General features: G+C 40.4%; 2 protein-coding genes across 3 annotated transcripts in view; both read left to right on the forward strand.

The window, feature by feature from the left end:
* Positions 1–6,385, forward strand: part of LOC141752026 (protein PALS1-like) — a 30,696-nt gene extending 24,311 nt beyond the window's left edge. The window contains exons 11-17 of the mRNA XM_074609770.1: positions 426–497; positions 1,300–1,371; positions 2,679–2,846; positions 2,937–3,026; positions 4,340–4,452; positions 5,353–5,463; positions 5,596–6,385. Of these exons, the coding sequence (XP_074465871.1) occupies positions 426–497; positions 1,300–1,371; positions 2,679–2,846; positions 2,937–3,026; positions 4,340–4,452; positions 5,353–5,463; positions 5,596–5,772 (803 nt within the window). The 3' untranslated portion in view covers positions 5,773–6,385. The remainder of the gene's footprint in view (positions 1–425; positions 498–1,299; positions 1,372–2,678; positions 2,847–2,936; positions 3,027–4,339; positions 4,453–5,352; positions 5,464–5,595) is intronic.
* Positions 6,386–14,309: 7,924 nt separating this feature from the next.
* Positions 14,310–19,334, forward strand: part of ccdc88c (coiled-coil domain containing 88C) — a 61,446-nt gene continuing 56,421 nt past the window's right edge. The window contains exons 1-2 of one of the 2 annotated variants that reach the window (XR_012590163.1): positions 14,310–15,043; positions 18,113–18,225. Coding sequence is in view for 1 of the 2 variants with exons in the window: in XM_074609758.1 (XP_074465859.1) it covers positions 14,984–15,043; positions 18,113–18,225 (173 nt within the window). In the remaining variant the exon portion in view is untranslated. The remainder of the gene's footprint in view (positions 15,044–18,112; positions 18,226–19,334) is intronic. The other variant, XM_074609758.1, reaches the window with a different exon arrangement.

A 19,334-nucleotide genomic window follows, 5' to 3' on the forward strand; every position in this document is an offset into this window, starting at 1 on the left:
GCTCTCTGTCTCTCTCAAACGCACACACACAGCGAGCACGGCGCTGCGCTCCTCGTCTCTGTAATTATCTCAGTCCGAAGTCCAAAAGTCTAAATTTATTGAAGACACATAGATGTTATCGTTATTTATATCATCATTGTAGTGGTTTGGTCCGAGCCACTTTCACATTTACAGTCAGCTGGCTGTGTACAGACGTTTTGGCTGTTGATCATTTAACCCGCCGGACAACTACACGTGATACTGGCAACAAGTCGGCACATGCCGGCTAACGTAAACCCTGATTTGGAGACTGCTTAGTCAAACTCTTGCGGGCAAATGCACAAGATGGTTGGCTGTGGCATTCCACTGCATAAACTGATGTTCCTCTCTTTATTGCATGATATGATTGCTGTTTGTTTTCTCTCATATTCTCACTTTTTCCACAGGGAAGAGTTTCCAGCAGCAGAGAGAAGCCATGAAACAGACCATAGAAGAAGACAAGGAGCCAGAGAAGTCTGGTCCGTTGCTCTACTCTCTACACTTTAACCTCATAATAACCAGTTTAAGGGTATAGTTTGATTTAGGGCTGTCAGTCAATTAAAATATTTGATCGCAATTAATCGCATGGTTGTCCATGGTTAATCACGATTAATCACACATTTTTTTATCAGTTCAAAATGTACCTTAAAAGGAGATTTATCAAGTATTTAATACTCTTATCAACATGGGAGTGGACAAATATGCTGATTTATGCAAATGTATGTATATATTTATTAATGGAAATCAATTAACAACACAAAGCAATGACAGATATTGTCCAGAAACCCTCACAGGTACTGCATTTAGCATAAAACAATATGCTCAAATCATAACATGGCAAACTGCAGCCCAACAGGCAACAACAGCTGTCAGTGTGTCAGTGTGCTGACTTGACTATGACTTGCCCCAAACTGCATGTGATTATCATAAAGTGGGCATGTCTGTAAAGGGGAGACTCGTGGGTACCCATAGAACCCATTTACATTCACTGATCTGGAGGTCAGAGGTCCAGAGGGACTGCAGGAAATATCTTATCCAGTTGAGGTAGTTTGTTGGTGTCCAATTTTCCTAGTTAGCTAACTTACAGGACATCCCAAAGTGTGTGTTTTTTTCCACCAGCAAACATACAAACATAAATTCCAAGCACAGGATGAACTTGGCTTAGATTTCTCATGCTGAAATAAAATAATTGATTTAGTTAAGAAATATATGTTCCTATACAGTAAATTCAATAAGCCCTGTAGCTCAAAGGTGTGTTTTACGTTGTCTGCTTGTTTACAGGGAAGCTGTGGTGCGCAAAGAAGAACAAGAGGAAGAGAAAGAAGCTGCTGTACAACACTCACAGGAATGATGGTATGACTTCCTGTCTTTCTGGGACTCTCATCAAAATGTCTTCAAATGTAATTGAATCTTTCATGTGCATATAAACTGCTAGTACTTGTAGTCGTGCATCTGCATGGAACTGTGAAGAGAAAAAAACTGAATTAGGCATGAATGGTTATCTGCAACGACGTATTAAGGCGATTGTAGGTAAAAAAAGATATATATATATACTGTATATTATGGAGCTGGGGTACGGGGGGTGGGGGTGGGTAATATTCCAAGAAAAAAAAATGAGATTAGAGATTAAAGTTGTAAATTTACGAGAAAAAAACTTTAGTATTCTCTGAGATTATAAAGTCATAAACCACAATTTGAATTTCGTTATTTGTTCTTATGGTAAGAACGGCGCCTGAGAGAGGCGAAGGTCCTGAAAGATACATATACGTGTTTTCATTCATGTTATTTCTGTGTTCCTTTATGAACATAATGCTGACATCGGTATACATTTTACTTTATCCTCATGTTAGACCTATTGTAAGTTTTATTTTGCCAGTATCAGAAAATCCTAAAGAGTGCTGTTTCCGATGTCCCCACTGATGGACGGCCTCTGAGCGAGGCAAAGGTCCTGAAAGATACATATACACATTTTCTTTTATGTTCTTTTATGAACATGAATGTATACTAATATAATTCATATATTTTGCACTCGGCGGCTCACGTTACTGCAGTGTGTTTAACGGTGGCGTCTGTGGTGTGATGAGGTTGATCCAACCTTGCAAAGTGAAGTGATGTAGTTGTAGTAATTTTCTTTTCTCATAAATAATTATTTTCTCGCAAATGTATGACTTTATAATCTCAGAGAATATGCAGAATATGTAATACGTCGTCGCAGGTATCACATATTTGATTCTAATGTACGAAATGTTTCTCCAAACTTTATTATAGTTCTTATTTTAGTATCATTATTGAATAGGTGACACAAGATCGAAGGCACTGTAGTACAAAGGTGATAATGAACAGTCAGTGCTCCAGTATAGAGATCAGTTGGACATCTGAGAGAATATCCAGGTATATATATTTACTCTGCTTATGACAAATGAGAAAGATGAGAGAAAATGAACAATCTACCCTTTCTATACTGTGGCCTGATTAAAACATAAATACAGTACGCTTACACTACTGTTTTTCTAAACAAATAAGATCAACTATTCATTACTGACTTGCTGGTTTACATCTTGATCAGTTGGCCTTAGATACGTTAGTCATCTAACCTCTCATGTCACACTTCCTTTGGACCATATTATAATTCATTCGGTTCTTTCTTTCCATTTACCCAGATATTGATAACGAGGAGATTCTCACCTACGAGGAGATGGCTCTGTACCACCAGCCGGCCAACAGGAAGCGGCCGATTGCACTGATTGGTCCAACCAGCTGCGGGCAGGCGGAGCTTAGACAGAGGCTGCTCAACAGTCAACAAGAACGGTTCGCTGGAGCTGTACCCCGTAAGACTTACAAACACACGTACTGTACACTGTATACACGCTTTTATGTGTTTGTGGCTATAGTAACATATGTGTGTGTGTGTGTTGTAGACACCACACGGAGCCGTCGAGATGGCGAGCTGGGTGGTCGAGATTACCACTTTGTGTCTCGTCAGACCTTTGAGGCAGAACTGGCAGCAGGTAAGGTTTCATGTCAGTGGGTACTCCGACATACAGATGTGTATATAAATGGAATATTTAACATTCAACGATATACTAAATTTCACTCGGCACATGACAAAATATTATTCTCAAGCAATCAAGCTAATTAGATGTCATTTATGGGTCCAAATTACGAAAAGGTGCTTTACAGATGGTAGTTAGAGAACCTCAGTGGCATACTAATAGATAAGTTTCACTCCATACGGTCTGCAGTAGGAATACAGACAATGTGCACTGTGACAGTGTGGCTGGAAATGTTGCACATCTTCAGGTCTGAAAAGTGAAGCCAATGCTGAAGTGCCTTACACTTGTATTCTCTTTAACAGCCAGCAGGGGGCGACTCCTCTGGTTGCTAAAAGAAGTCTTGATTGTATAGAAGTCTATGAGAAAATGAGCCTACTTCTCTCTTGATTTATTACCTCAGTAAACATATTAAACATGAGTTTATGGTCTCAATCACTAGTTTCAAGTCTTCTTCAATACAGCATGATGTTCATTTAGAGTCAAATAGACCATAAAGCAGGGAATGCTTTAGGGCGAAATGTCGAAAAACCGTAGTCCACAAACCAATGGGTGACATCACGGTGACTATGTCCACTTCTTATATACAGTCCATACACTCAACATAGTATTTACAGAACTGTCCAATGTCCGCCTTGCCTCATAATAATCACATTTAGATGATTTCTTCAGTGTCAATAACCAAAAACAGTGACCAAATGTGGGCTGATAGAACGGGACTCAGGTGTAACCCACAACTCACTGACCTGCTCCATGCTCCTTGTTCTAAAACTTAGAGCTTGTTCATCACAAATGTAAATAAGAAAAACGATGTGAGTTTCAAAATCCATTTAAATGATGATTATCACTATTTTTGACAGTACTAAGGCTCAGAATGTTTCATTTTGAACCACTCTTCTATCCTTGGAGCACTAACAGTGTCCCCTATCCATTTATCTACAGATTTAGATGAGATAAAGGTTTACATATGCTGGTTGGTAGTTAGGTGAAAGAACCCAAACCATTTTAAAAATTGTGTAATTTTCCTTCAATAAACTATTTCAAACCTGAATAAAAAAGCAATAATGATGTGCCTTGCTAAGACATGTAGTGACAGTATCATAAGCCTGAAACTAAAGTGAGAAAAACCAGCCAAGGGTTCAAAGGTTTAAGTATAATTACCACATGACAAGTAATCACGAGCACACCCAGTGCTGTAAAGATGGCGTAACTTTGTCAAAATAGTACATACACGTCTTGTCCTGACATCTTCCCCCTGGTGTTTTTCCCAGGAAAGCTGATCGAGTCTGGTGACTTTGAGAAGAACCTGTACGGGACAAGTACAGACTCAGTGAGACAGGTCATCAACACTGGAAAAATCTGTGTGCTCTGTCTGCACACACAGGTACGTCCACACACACACTGACTGAGCAGGGTGGCATAGTGAGAGGAGAGAGGAGCTTCCCACTACAGAACATAAGTTAAAAGTAGGGCTGTCAATCAATTAGAATATTGAATCGAATGATTGTCCATAGTTAATCGCGATTAATCGCAAATTAATCACGATTTTTATCTGTTTAAAATGAACCTTAAAGGGAGATCTGTCAAGTATCTAATACTCTTATCAACATGGGAGTGGACAAATATGCTGCTTTATGCAAATGTATGTATATATTTATTATTATTAATCAATTAACAACACAAAACAATGACAGATATTGTCCAGAAACCCTCACAGGTACTGCATTTAGCATAAAACAATATGCTCAAATCATAACATGGCAAACTGTAGCCCAACAGGCAACAACAGCTGTCAGAGTGTCAGTGTGCTGACTTGACTATGACTTGCCCCAAACTGCATGTGATTATCATAAAGTGGGCATGTCTGTAAAGGGGAGACTCGTGGGTACCCAGAGAACACATTTACATTCACATATCTGGAGGTCAGAGGTCAAGGGATCCCTTTGAAAATGGCCATGACAGTTTTTCCTCTCCAAAATTTAGCGTAAGTTTGTAAGTTTATTTACACTCTTTATACCCCTTCTCAACAGTTAGTATGACATGGTTGGTACCGATGGATTCATTAGGTTTTTTAGTTTCATGTGATACAAGTATCTTCACTCTAGCTTTAAAACTGAGCCACTACAACCTAAAAACGCAAGTTCCGTTAAAAGGAATTAGAAAGATTTTAAAGAATTTGCGTTAACGCGTTATTATCACGTTAACTTTGGCAGCCCTAGTTAAAATGGTTGTGGTTGAATCTTTATGTATTTGTGTCTGTTTGTGTCTGTGTGTGTGTGTACAGGCTCTAAAGGTGCTGAGGAGTTCAGACTTGAAGCCTTACATCATCTTCATAGCTCCGCCCTCCCAGGAAAGACTCCGAGCCCTATTGGCTAAAGACAACAAGAACCCCAAGGTTCCTGTCTAACTGACTACACTGCCTGTTTACACTCGGTCAAAGACAAATATCACTGGTGTTTACATCTCTATGTTTGCCTCAGTAACGTGTGTGTGTGTGTGTGTGTTTGTTTGTGTGTGTTGCGGACAGCCCGAGGAGCTGCGGGACACCATCGAGAAAGCCCGGGAGATGGAGCAGAGCTGCGGTCACCTGTTTGACGCCGTCATTGTCAACACGGACCAGGACAAAGCCTACAACGAGCTGCTACGACTCATCAACAAACTGGACACTGAGCCCCAGTGGGTACCCTGCTCCTGGCTGCGCTGAAAACACACACACACACACACACACACACACACATTACACACACACACACACACACACACACACACACACACACCAGTCATAGAGTGACAATGGAGCACACACTCATAGAGATCCAACAAACTGGAACCTGAAATGCTGGGTGAGAGTTACGACGGAGTGTTAGGGCCACCGTCAGGGGACAACAAATCTGAGATTTGTACAGTTGTAATGTTATGAGATATATAGCTGTAATTTTATGAAAAAAGCAACCATAATATTACAAGATGCTGTGGTTTAATGAGGGAAAAGTCATAATATTATGAGATAACTTAGTCATTTTACAAAAAAACATCAGACTTATGAGAATAAGTTTCAAAAGACAAGTCATAATACTACCAAATGAAATTCCTAAAAATTTGAGAATAAAGTTGTAATTTCACTAGAAAAGTCATAATATTTACAGGTTCTCTATATGATATTCAGAGCATTAATATATCATCAACAACTATTGTCTATGTAAAGATATAGAGGAGTAATGTCTACCTGAGCAGAGAATGAAGTCTCTCTCCCTCTGTGTGTGTTGGAATCAGAGCTTCTCTGTGTTTTGTTGATATAGCCGGGCCTGCCGCGCGTGCCTTTTAGTGCATGTGAGCGTGCCCCACTGGCTAGCTTACAGCTGCCGCTCTGCACTGCTCCCTTACGGCGGTTACAGCTGGTTACAGGTTAACACTGTTAGCTCTGCCAGCACTGTTGCTGTTGTTTTCACGCTTAGCACTGCTAGGAACGCTAGCTACGAGACGCCGGCTCAGCCGTCTCCATGTTGAGAGCCGTGTGGAGGCAATACAAATGCTCTGAATTCCGTATTGAGCACCTTTTAAAGAGCAAAGTCATAATATTACAGGGAAAAGGTGGTTCTTTTTTTAGAACAAAATGTACTACAGTTACTATTTCTACATGGGTTTGGAGACTTGGACTACATGTCATTTTTCAGTTATTTTCAGTATCCTTCTGGATATATTCATGTTCTTATGGTGAAAACTATAACCTAAGTTCATCCATATTCCCTCAGACAGACTGCCCTCAACTCTTTACTAGGGCTGTCTATTGAAATACACATCTTGTAATTTTATAATGTAAAAAGTCTTAAAATATTAGATTAGATATTAGATTTGTTTTATAAAATTACATTATCCCATAATGTTAGGCACTTGTCTTGTGAATCTGTGAACAAATCTTACTTCTTTTCTAGTTAAATTAGGACTGTATCTCAAAAAAGTTTGACTTTCTCCCTAAAATATTACAACTTTATTACTCAAGTTTTAATTTATTCTTATAAAATTTCTTTTTTTTCTCGGAAAATTACAACTTAATTCTTCAACTTTAATCATAACATACAACATTGTATTCTTGAAATAATCTTTTTCCCTCATAAAACTGACTGGATTTTTTCCAATAAAATTATAAATTTATTGTTGAAATATTATGACTTCCTTGAAATTCCAGCTTTATTCTCCTAACATTAGGACTTTTTTCTTGAGTTTTCTTCCCATTGACCCTGATACTCCGTCGTACTGCAGAGAGTAGATACTCGGCAACACAATCAGCATCTTCTAGAATGTATCATTAACTAATGTACGTACCTGTCAGCACTGTAATGTTAAATACATGCAATTTAACCTTTGTGTGTATTGACTGTCCTTAAAGGGAGGAAACCCTCAACAAAGTGATCTTGGTTGGTGCCTAACTGGTCCATAATGTTTTGCATTCAGCAATGACATTTATACGCCACTGATCTCTTAGTGAGACCAAAATATGGACCTGGAAAATACTGTTTTTATTTTAAGAGTTCTTTCTCAGAAACGTGGGGCCTTGTTCATTATGCATCCTTTGCCTTTATCCTGTGATCATTTCAACCATTATGATTAAACATATTTAAATTATGACAGTCAAATTATTTTAACTATTTGCAGTGCAGAGAATTCATGTAAAAAATTAGATTTTGCATTCAAGCCTCTTAGATTAGCATTGAATAAGTCCGACTCGGTGTTGGTCCCGAGCGTGTACAGATGAGGCCCCTGGTGAGGAGTAAATGTGAAAATGACACACGCTGACATTAAGTACTAATTTAAATCCTCACTGAGCCACACGGCCTTTATTGCTATGAAGAACACTCACACAGTTCTGTATGTAAACACCACAACAGTGCATTAGATGCTGACTTTCCACTGTACAGATGTACCGATTTATGGCCTGAAGCTGCAGCCTCCTTAAAGACCCTGACACAGCCAATACTGTAGTTCGGGGTTGTCATTGAGCGTCTGTCGGTCTAGTTTTTGCGGTGTGTCCCGCACCGTCGGCTCTAGTCTGCCCGTGTCTGAGTTTTTTCGGCCGATTTCAGCATGTTGAATCGGCGGCGGAGATCATCAGTGAGAGAAATCATTCTTGATTAGCTGTTCAGCTGAAACAAATCAGTGCACGAGAAGAGAAACGGAAGTGAGGAAAGCAAGCCGACGAGTAAAGTCAAGAGGACACACACATACATACACATCGCCAACTGTTGCGTCGCCTCACGTCGCCTTTGTCTTGGCCGACAAATTGCATTCGAACGCACCGCAAAGACTACCGCCGACGGCCAGTTAGCACGAACGTTCTGCGCCTGCGTGAGTGGAAATAACTCAACACCAGCAGGCGGCGGTAGTCTGTATTCATCATTCAAAAAGGGAAACCGAGGACGACGGATATACAAGCCGTTGCTATGTTACGTACATGAAACAAAGCGGCGTCTGCCAACCATTTCCACACCACTCTCACTCACCACTCAGCTTCATTCCAGACGTTCATGGTGCTGTGAAAATATCCGTCTGTTGGAATGATCAGATGAGATGAAGATGAAAAATGAGAAGAACCTTTTGTGTTTTTCCTCTTGACTTTACTTGTTGGCTTGTTTTCCTCACTTCCGTTTCTCTTCTCGTACACTGATTCGTTTAAGCTGAACAACCAATCAGAGTGATTGGCTCCGACAAGGGCAGACTAGAGCTGACGGAGCGGGACACACCGTAAAAACTAGACCGACAGATGCTCACCGACGGCCCCAAACTGTCCGACAGCCGACCGTCGGCTTGGTGTGTCAGGACCTTAAGACTGACTGACTGACTGACTGACTGACTGACTGACTGGTTTCTGCCTGGCTCTCCTGTTAAAATGCACCCTATTGCAATAAACACTAAACTAAAGGACGCAGCAGACTGACTGACCGACGACAGCCTATCTTATTCTGTCCTGTCTGATCACATGTGAGTAGAAATGACCTCTGACCTCTGAGCCCTGAGGGGGGAGCGGCTAAAGAAGACGTGAAAGTTGTAGTTTTTAGTTGTGTTCCTGATCGGCACATGATGCTGAAGTTATTATATATTTAGTGTGTGTGAAAGTATGTGTGTGTGTGTGTGTGTGTGTGTGTGCGTGTGTGTGCCTGTCTTTGAAGACAGTGAAGTATTATTATGACCTGAAGTAGACCTGACGAAATATCACTGTTATCACTGGGTAGAGCTTTTATATATTTGTAATATTAAAAATAGATCTATGAAGTCCAGAATGCACCAATAAGATTGCAGGTTTCACCTCAACTGCCATTGGTCCGAGAGGGAGTGGGGGGCGGGGCTAGGTGGAATTAACTGTATTGAATGTAAAGTTAATTGACACCACTTCTTGTTTATCAGACATCACTTCTTCCTGAGTAAATCTGCTTTTTGTATGAATATTCACAATGAATAAATAAATAAATAGATGATTGATAGAAAAAGACTGAATTTGTTTTTTTGTTAAAGGTTTCTTTAAAGACTTTTTACACCTGGCTTTCATTTATTTTAGTTACTTTAAATCAGCAGTAGGCAAGTTAGAGCAAATATGAATCAATAATCTGTTACTGTAATGCCTATTTCTCTCCTCAAATGTTTTCAGAATCATCTTGTAGTGTACTGTTTAACTGTAAAATGAGAAAGTTTGTAACCCGACGGCCATGTTGAGAACAGTTGAGGAAATACCAAGCACCGCCCACCAGCCAGAGCACAGCCAATAGGAACGCTTTCTCTGAAATGACCTGTGATTTGCCAAAGTCTCCCGTCACGGGCTAGATTTTCTAAAGCAGAGCCATGATGAGGAGCAGAAGTCTAGTTTTCTCTCAGAACACTTGAATTACAATATGCTGAAAGGTTATTATTTGTCCAATGATGCCAAAAATATACTGCCTACTGCAGGTTTAAGTTTTAAAACTTTGATATATTTTAACAAAACATTTCAGTCAGAAATGGATGGTATAGTTTAAATAATTACTACTACCACTACAATTGTATTTTCTTAATGTTATTTTTTACTACCATTGAATTTCTTCTGAAGTCAGAAATAATTATTTAAACATTTAAAGGATACATAAAAAACTATTTATTATGTATTACATTATAGGATTGGAGGTTTCACCCACCTTCTCCAGTGTGAAATAACTAATAATTTTGAAAAAACTACATGTCATAGTAGCCTCCACAAAGCTGATCAATCGTGTATGGCTTTCTGGTAGTAGATAAGTAGTAACATAAGGGAGCCACAAGGGGGCCCTGTTCTACACATTATTGTCGCCATGGGTTTTCTTGGAAGTGGAACAATAGTCCACTGCCATGCTCCAGTACGCTCTCCCAGATCCTCCACCTCAGCTTTGCTCAAAGGAAACAGACCTGCGCCTTGTATTTTGCAGCTTTTGTGTCGGCTACATGTTTGGTCTGGTTCTGGACTTGAAGCTGGTGAACTTGCTTCTTTCCTGTCTGATCATGCCATATCAAAAGCACACTCTGGGTTTGAGCAGTCTGATTTCTACATCCTTTACTCCTCCACATGGAACGCTGAGATCAGCAACAAAACATCTCACTCCACTTTCCCATGAAATTCCTCTGTAAAAGTCAGTAAACTTGGACAGAACTAGAGGATCATGTTTCACTAAATGTTTTACTGTGCAAGGTTAACCAATAGCCTTCATCATAAAAACACTTTATAAGAAGTTGTCATCAGTGGCTGCTACTTTGCATTTGGTCTTTGTGGCCTTCTGATCTGATCTGAGCTGGTTTCCTTTTCAACCTGTTTGAGGAGCGAACAAAGATTATCAGTGCAGAGCAAGAGGTTCATCCCCAACCTCTGTCTGTGTTAGCATAAAGGGAAAAATCCCCTTAAAAAACACTCAAACACTGTTAAAGTTTATTTGAAGTGGTCCACCTATATGTTTAGAATATTGTGTTATATTCTCTCTCTCTCTCTCTCTCTCTCTCTCTCTCTCTCTCTCTCTCTCTCTCTCTCTCTCTCTCTCTCTCTCTCTCTCTCCCTCTCCCTCTGGACTAACTTTCTGTCACCTTGCCTATAATGTTGGTATGACCTAGGACAAAGCCTCCTCTTTCATCTCTGTCATGTAAATTGCTATCCGATCTTCAGTCACATTCCATATGATCTCACCTGCAGGCACCATGGAGAACAGTCTCTAATATATTTGAGATAAATCCATATCTTAATTCTGAATCCACTAGTCGGCTTAACCCTTGGGAAGCCATTCTGTGGACAGGATGGAAAGATTGTTAGTCCCTTTATAAAAGACAAAATCAATCAAATATAAGTCATAAAATCAAAAACAGAAACACTTTGGCTTGATGTTTGGTCAATTATCTTCATGGCAACTATGGTATTGAATAATAAAACAAAATCTTACAGCAACATATTCATATTTGGTTTCGCAGACAAAAGTGAATATGAACATTGTCTGAGCAAATTACAGATAAATTAACCTTTGCTAAATTTTTTTTTTTTAAAGAAAAATAACTTTCTTGCCATGATAATAGTACACGTATAGACCTTTTCACAGTATAAATGTTGATATTTCATAGCAAGAAAAGCACAGGTGTAACAAATAACTTAAATAAAGGCTGCATTCCATTTAGATGTCCCAGTTCCAAGTTGACTTTTTGTCATTTAAATGTTACTGAGCCATATTAAAGTGAGTAGTTACACCTTCACTTTTACTGTCATGACAAACAAAATTGGTAACACTTTATTATAACCATCATTAATGAACTTAGTTAATAGTCATCTTACTGTTAAACAATGAAATGCAAATTAATAATGTTTAATAAGTATTAGTAATGCTATAATTTCTGTTATTTTATCATTAGCTTGTGTAATATGTAATAATTAGTTTATAAATTGTATATTGTATCATAGCTGATAGACGACAATTACAATTAACAATTACATTCTGATTACATTAGTAAACCATCTAATAACAGTTTATTGTTGCACACATTATAAATACAATATAAGGTATTGGTTAATAATTACCAAATGATTTGTAAACATCGATAAACATTACATAGATAGATGGACCAGAAACCACAAACTATTAACTATCTATCTAAATAAATAAATAGAATATCTAAATAAATAGACGCTTTACAGTATTTATTAACCATTTAACAAGGTTTTATAATCGTCAGTTGCAGCTTTATAATAACCATCCAAATACTGTTTATAGGCGGTTTACAAACCAATTATTAACCATGAACACTGTGTTACAAATATCTATCTATGTAATGTTTATAGATGTATCTTAAAGGTTTAAAATCATTTGGTGATCATTAACAAATACTTAATGTAGTATATAAAATGTTATAATGTGTTCAACAATGAACTGTTAAAATAATGTAAATTATAGCATTACTAATAATTAAAGGGACTATTTGTAACTTTCAGAAATGCTTCTTAACAGCGACACCTGTGGCCGTGAAATCAACGAAAGTCAGCGTCGGGCTCGCGCTTGCTCGCTCTCAATATACCTGAACGAGCATCGCTCAAAACAGTGAGGCAACACACGTCAGCTAAAACCACAATATCACTCTATATTTCAGCTGCTTGGCAGTAATGTTAGCTGACCAGACGAAGGTCTCTCCATGAACATGATTTAGATCTGATCCTAGTGTTGGCTTTTCCTGCCTAAGTGCAGGCTGAGGCAGCGGGGCTCTCCAGCGTGTCTCCCTGCTCTCTCCTCCCGCAGCCGGAGAGAGCAGGGAGACACCGGCACCCGGTCGGTAACGAGAAGACAACGTAAATATCTGTAGAGCTCCGTCACTTCAAAAGACACGGGAAACCTCTGTTGGTCTGGAGGAGCTGCAGCAGTTATTTCTGCACAAACGTCCTCTGTACATTCACTAGATATTCTCAGAGCTAAACTAACTCTTCTGCAGTGTGTAGTGAACGCGCATTCACGTCTAGAGGTGGAGCGAGCTGAGCTGTCTGAGTGAAGGCGAGCAGGCAGAGGAGGAGGGTACAGCGGCTACACGCGAACGCGCATATGCGAGCGCGCATGTGTGAAGACCCGCTACATTTATGCGCATACAAAGTTACAAATAGTCCCTTTAATAAACATTATTTATTAGGCTTCATCATTAATCATGTCATTGTTTTTTAACAGTAAAATAACTATTATCAATTTGCCATTTATTAATGATGGTTATTAAAAAGTGTCTGTAATTAATATTACAGTGGTAAATAATTAATATGGCAGTATATTAAGATAATGTACATTATCATCCAATAATTTTCCAATGTACTGACACTAATATCATGATACAGCCATGGTGTGTTATGGTTATCTTTTGTAATCTGCTTTAAGAAACTGTGTTCTACGAAGACTATGCAAAACAAGGAAAAACTCAACCTTATAAGACCATTTATTACGTTATCACATTAACTTACAGACAATATCCATGTACCAAAAAAAGTGAATTTTCTATTTTAGAAACTGCTTCGTTGGACGGGCACTATCTTGATCCCGTCTAAGATCTTTGTCTGGTGTGGCAGACGGCGGTGACGTCAGACTCAGCGAAAACGCTGCCTAATTACTGCTCTGTAATTGGCTGATTTGTCGCAAAGGGCGGGGACTGCGCTTCTCGCGGTAGCGGATTGGTCGCTACTGCTGTCAGTTAATCCTCCGCCTCTGGCCGCACAATCAGGTTGATGGGAATTACGGCTCTATTTAATGAGCCAGATGATTTGGCTCAGCTCACCAAGAAGAGCCGGCTCTTTCGGCTCCCAAACGGCTCTTAGTTTTACCACTTCTGCCTTTTATAGTTCAGCCAAATTTAGCGCTGTTTTGACATTTGATTAGTACGTGTGCACATATATCACTTAAATGATTCAATATGATTATGCTAAACCTTATAATTTCCAGAATACCATAATTGTACATGCTACTTCGTTTCCGACTGTCACTCATCTTGTCTGCTATTCGCACACCACACTCCTCTCTCTCTTTCTCTCCTCCTCTCCCTCCTGCTCTGTACCTGTAGACCGCCAGCGCGCCGCCCCTCCCTGCTTGATGGTATGATCCTTGTTTGTGATCACCTGATTGGTCGCACGGACGTCATTAACACAACATTCAGTCACAGTCGGTGCATTGAGGGCCCATGGCGTGGAGAAGATCGTCCTATCATTCTGCCTTGAATTGATAAAAAATAATAAAAACAAAAAAACGTCTCTTGGACGTTCACTTCAAAGAGTCGGCTCTTTGAACCTGCTCGTTCCCGACAGACCCATCACTAACAGTCAGGTTGATGGAGAGAAGGAGAGGAGAGAGAGAGAGAGGTGGAGAGAGAGACGTGGTGGTGGAGAATGTAGCAAACAACGGAAACAACTACTTTAACTCTCTCTGTTGTCCACCATCGTCTATTTAACTCTTCTCTACTTTATTTACTTTACTTTTCTTGTTTCACGGCCGTTTGGCCGCTTTACGGTCAGAGTCTTGTATCCTTGGTAACGTGAACAACTAACTGTCCTGTGAAGTTGTGATCAAGTGTTTCACACCGTCAGCCGGAGAACTAACTGACTATTTACCCGCCAACTTAACGGAACCGACTTCGGGCTGCTTGTGGAAAGTATTTCCAACAGTTTGTGTTCATATTTGAAGCTTTAAAGTGTTTAAACGCAGTGTTCGGGGAGACGGGACAGCGCGAGACAATAGTGGTGCGCGAGAGAGAGAGAGAGAGAGAGAGAGGGCTCGTGCAGGGGGGGATCGATGCCTCGCGGGGGCTTTGTTCTGTCCTACCGCGAGCCCGCTGCGGATATCGACTGATCGACTGATCGATCTGGTGGATTTATGGTTGCTTGGTGACTGATTGACGGACTGGAAGCCGCTGGAGCCGCCGCCGTCATGGACGTGACTCTGTCCGAGCTACTGGCCTCCTTCATGGACTCTCCTCTGGTGCTCTGGGTGAGTGGTGATGATGGACACGAGCTGCTGACCTCTGACCTCTGAGTCACTTTCTCTCCTCTGACTACATCAACTCAGATCAGGACATCACTAACTATAGTAGAAGAACTGTCACCTTTGACCTCTAATCTACCTGTCTGCTCTCTGACAATGTTAACCCTTTGATTGACTCAGTTCACACTGTTACATTACTGTGACAGGGGGACGATTTTCAGAGTAAAAGCCTCAGATTAAAGTTGAGATATATTGATTGGTCTCTCTGGGACTTTCCAAGTTTAGATCTCATGACTAATGTCTAAAAGAAACACTTAATTCTGTGTTTCCCCTGCTAGTTACTGTTTGCTTCTTTACCTCTTCATTCATCTTTTGCTATTAAATTGCTGATGTGCACAATAATTCCCCAAAATACGCTCACTACTTTAGTGAGTTTAGCTGTCTTGCATTAATGTGTTAAAAGAAACACAACAATTCAATTCAACCTTTATTGCAGACTCTAGGTCCAAATAAAAAACAACACATTACATATAATACGGTACAATACAAGAAGCACAATAAAAAGTCATGATTCAAAGAGATTAAAGATATAAATATATACATATATTAATGCCGTACATATAAAGAACTATACCAGTGCCTCCACAGCTGTGATTGGTGACGTGGAGTGCTAAATCTTATGTTAGACAACCGCAAGATTATTTCATTTTCATTCGGCATATACATTTGTACATGAGATTTCTTAAGACAGTTTGAAAAGTATATAACTGCAACATCTCGGTCTTTTTAGTAATATTCTCATTGCATCACTATATGCGACTTGAAGTCTCTGTAAGCTGGCTTTTTTTTTTGTTTGGCCACAAATGGGCTGTATGTACATCTGTATATCTTGCTGTATTGCCTATAAATATCATCATCATCTGACATGTCTTCAGTAATGAAATGTCAACAACACTGAAAAGAAAGCTAGAACACTGTAGGATTAAATCTATTCATTCCCTAGTAGACTTTGCCATAGATATTAGGGCTGTGTATTGTCAAGAATCTGGCGATATGATACGTATCACAACCCATTTTCATTCACATATCTTGAGGTCAGAGGTCAAGGGACACCTTTGAAATTTTTCCTTTTAGCGCAACCTTGGAGCCTTATTTAGCCTCCTTCATGACTAGCCAGTATGACATGGTTGGTACCGATGGATTCCTTCCGTTTTGTAGTTTCATATGATGGCAGTAACTTCACTCTAGCTTTAAAACGAGGCTGCTACAACCTCTGAAAAATTGAAAACGCCCGGGCCCGACTGATTTTTAAGAGATTAATTAAAAATCAATACAGTATTGCGCAACATAATATCGTGATACTCATGTGTATCGATAATTTCTTACACTCCTAATAGATATCAGTGTCTTCAGAGTTTGCTTGTGAACCATTTTAATCTCCCTGCTTCCAGCCCAGACTATGACAACCAGCAGAGCAGTCAACAGGTTATTAACTCTGGTACTTCCTGTTTCCCTGTGAACCCATCCTGTTGACCTGACCCAGCCAACTAACAGTTTTTCCCACCCTTGTTGGACACAGACAAACACAACTAACACAGCCAGCTACACCGTAGAAAGCTGAAACATGGAAACTGACTGATCTCTCTTTTCTTTATTTGCACACCCAAGGTCAGAGAAATGGGTTTTGTGAGCAGAAGGTTGCCGATATGACCTCTGAACCAGATGTTAGAGTATGTTCTGGGTGGAGAAAATGAAAGCGGAGTTGCTCTGTGGCCAGCAGCGGATCAGACTGTGGTTGTACTGGGCAGCTTCCAGATGTGTGACTGTGTGAGCGCGAGCAGGGCGTTCCTCTAAAAGAGAGCATTACTCTCAGCAAAACCCCCCTGAATAAATAAAGGTTTAACAAAATATTGAATGTGCTGTTTATGGCATTTTAATTCCAGTATAGCTCTTAACCCTTTGGACCCACAATAGACTATTTTTTAGGGGGGTACAGGGGGTCTTTAGGGGGAGATAGCAGGTCAACAGTACATGTCACATAGAAGTGGCGTACATCATCTGAAAGCTGGGAACCTGAAGATTAGTTTGAGATGCAGCACAGCACTGTTTGTCAAGAAATAAACATTAATTAATTAAAATAAATTGTGAAAGTTGTTGTTTAAACTGCTCAGAAACCCCCTTATTGTCAATCTAGCTATGAAAGCCATCCATCCTCTGAATGCTCTAGGTCTCTAGTTTGATCCATCCATCCTCTGAATGATCTAGGTCTCTAGTTTGTGGCTGTAAAGTTTCATGAGGCTGTGATTATCCTAGAGGTCACCACAGGTCATTTTATACAGGGAGGTCAAGTTTCAAAAAACGGTCTCACTACAATGAAATGTCTCCTATGGGGACTAACATCATCACACATGAATACAGTTGGGCTCTTTGGATCCACAAGAGTCTCAGCTTTACAGTGATGCACAATTCATGTAATTCAAAGACTGTTTATGGACCCCAGTATGCAGAAATATTCAAACACACCATTTTAGTATAAGCGAAAATAACACATTTATACTGCATTCAAAAAACTGTGCAGTTTTTGTCCAAACTGCATGTGATTATCATAAAGAGGGCATGTCTGTGAAGGGGAGACTCGTGGGTACCCATAGAACCCATTTTCATTGACATATCTTGAAAATGACAGTTTTTCTGCTGAAAACTTTGGAGCGTTATTTAACCTCCTTCCCTCAAGCTCTAAAACTGAACCTACAGCCTCTTAAAGACACTAGTGTCGGTCAGGATCGCCTGCAACCCGGGTCTCAGAGGGTTAAAGAAAGGTTCACATTTGCCCATATATGTACATTGAAAGGTCACTCATTATCGGTGACTCATAGTGGCCTCCTAACACAATTTCAATATAAGTGATTCTGTGCAAAGATGTATCCTAATGTTGAGCTGAAGCTAATATGAAGCTTCCTTGTGCCACAGCAGGATGTCTGTCAACCGGCATATTAAGTTGAAAGGACAAACACGAGGAGTGTTCACTTCATGTCTGTAGGTGCGATGTAGTTGACTCCTCTTTCTGTCCCCTAGGTGCGGACGCTGGGTCCTCTGGGTTCGTGCGACGACGTCGGCTCAGAGGAGCGGGTTCACATGTTCATGGAGCTGGTGGACGGCGTCTTCCTGCACAAGATCATGACACACATGTAGGTGATGCCATACGGAGTGAGAGTTTTATTTGCATGAGTCAGTGAAAAAGAAGTTGTTTGCTATGCCTTTCTGTGTGTCTGGTTTAAGTACATGAACGGTAAGTGAGTTCATCCAGTGTTTCCTGTGCAAGTGTGTTTGTGCGAACCACATCCTGACTCGCTGGTTTCAGGTTGTAAACGTCACGGCCAGATGTGCCGCCAAAGTCTGCATCAAGAAATACAACAGAGTGTAAGAGAGAGAGAGAGAGAGAGAGAGAGGGAGCATGAGTTGGATCGTTAACAGTCCCTGCTGTCAGTTTGGACTGAGACCGTGGCAACAGGTCAGAGTGGTGCAACAACAGATTCACTTTATGCATATTTACCACCTGGATCTCCAAGAAATTAGAAAGAGAATCAGTCACAGCTATGAAGGTGATGCAGCACTGACTGACAGAGGACATGAGTGCAGGATGTCCATTTACAGAGAGCAGAATACGCTTTGATAAGGCTTTTCAAGCACTGATACGTCTGTGAGTATGTCGTAGTCGACTAATCGGTGGTTTTGGTCTTAGTTGACTAAGATTTCTTAAGTTGATTAGTCGTTTGTTTAATGCTGAATGGCTTATTTCCAAGAAGCTTATGATCATCTGTGGTAAACGCCAGATTTAAAGAGGTGCTTTGTGACTCTTCGTTACAGATCTGTCGATTTAAATCAACGATTTCATCAGTTGACAAAATCGTATGAGTGTTATGCCTAGTTCACACTACACGACTGTAGCACCCCCGACAGTTTCTGGAGCTCCCCGACAAAAGCCCCAGATCAGAGGCAAATCAGCGTCGCCTTCCCGCTCGCACATTGGCGCTCGAGCATCAGGTGTGAACTGCTCAAAGACGCGAGCCAAGATGCCTCGCAGACACCTTCCAGATATCTAGCATGCTAAATATCTGGACCTGTCGGGGACACCGGCCACGAGCTACAGCCAATGAGAGCGTGAGACACGGGTTGACTGGAAACCTGGGGGGAGGAGGGGTAAATACAGGGGAGGAATAAATAGTAAAAAAAAAGAGAGTGTAGAGACCGGTGGAAACAGGCTATTTTGTGAACGCATGTGCCAACAACAACATCA

The sequence above is a fragment of the Sebastes fasciatus genome, chromosome 15 (assembly GCF_043250625.1).
Source record: "Sebastes fasciatus isolate fSebFas1 chromosome 15, fSebFas1.pri, whole genome shotgun sequence".
In the NCBI taxonomy this organism is placed as follows: Eukaryota; Metazoa; Chordata; class Actinopteri; order Perciformes; family Sebastidae; genus Sebastes; species Sebastes fasciatus.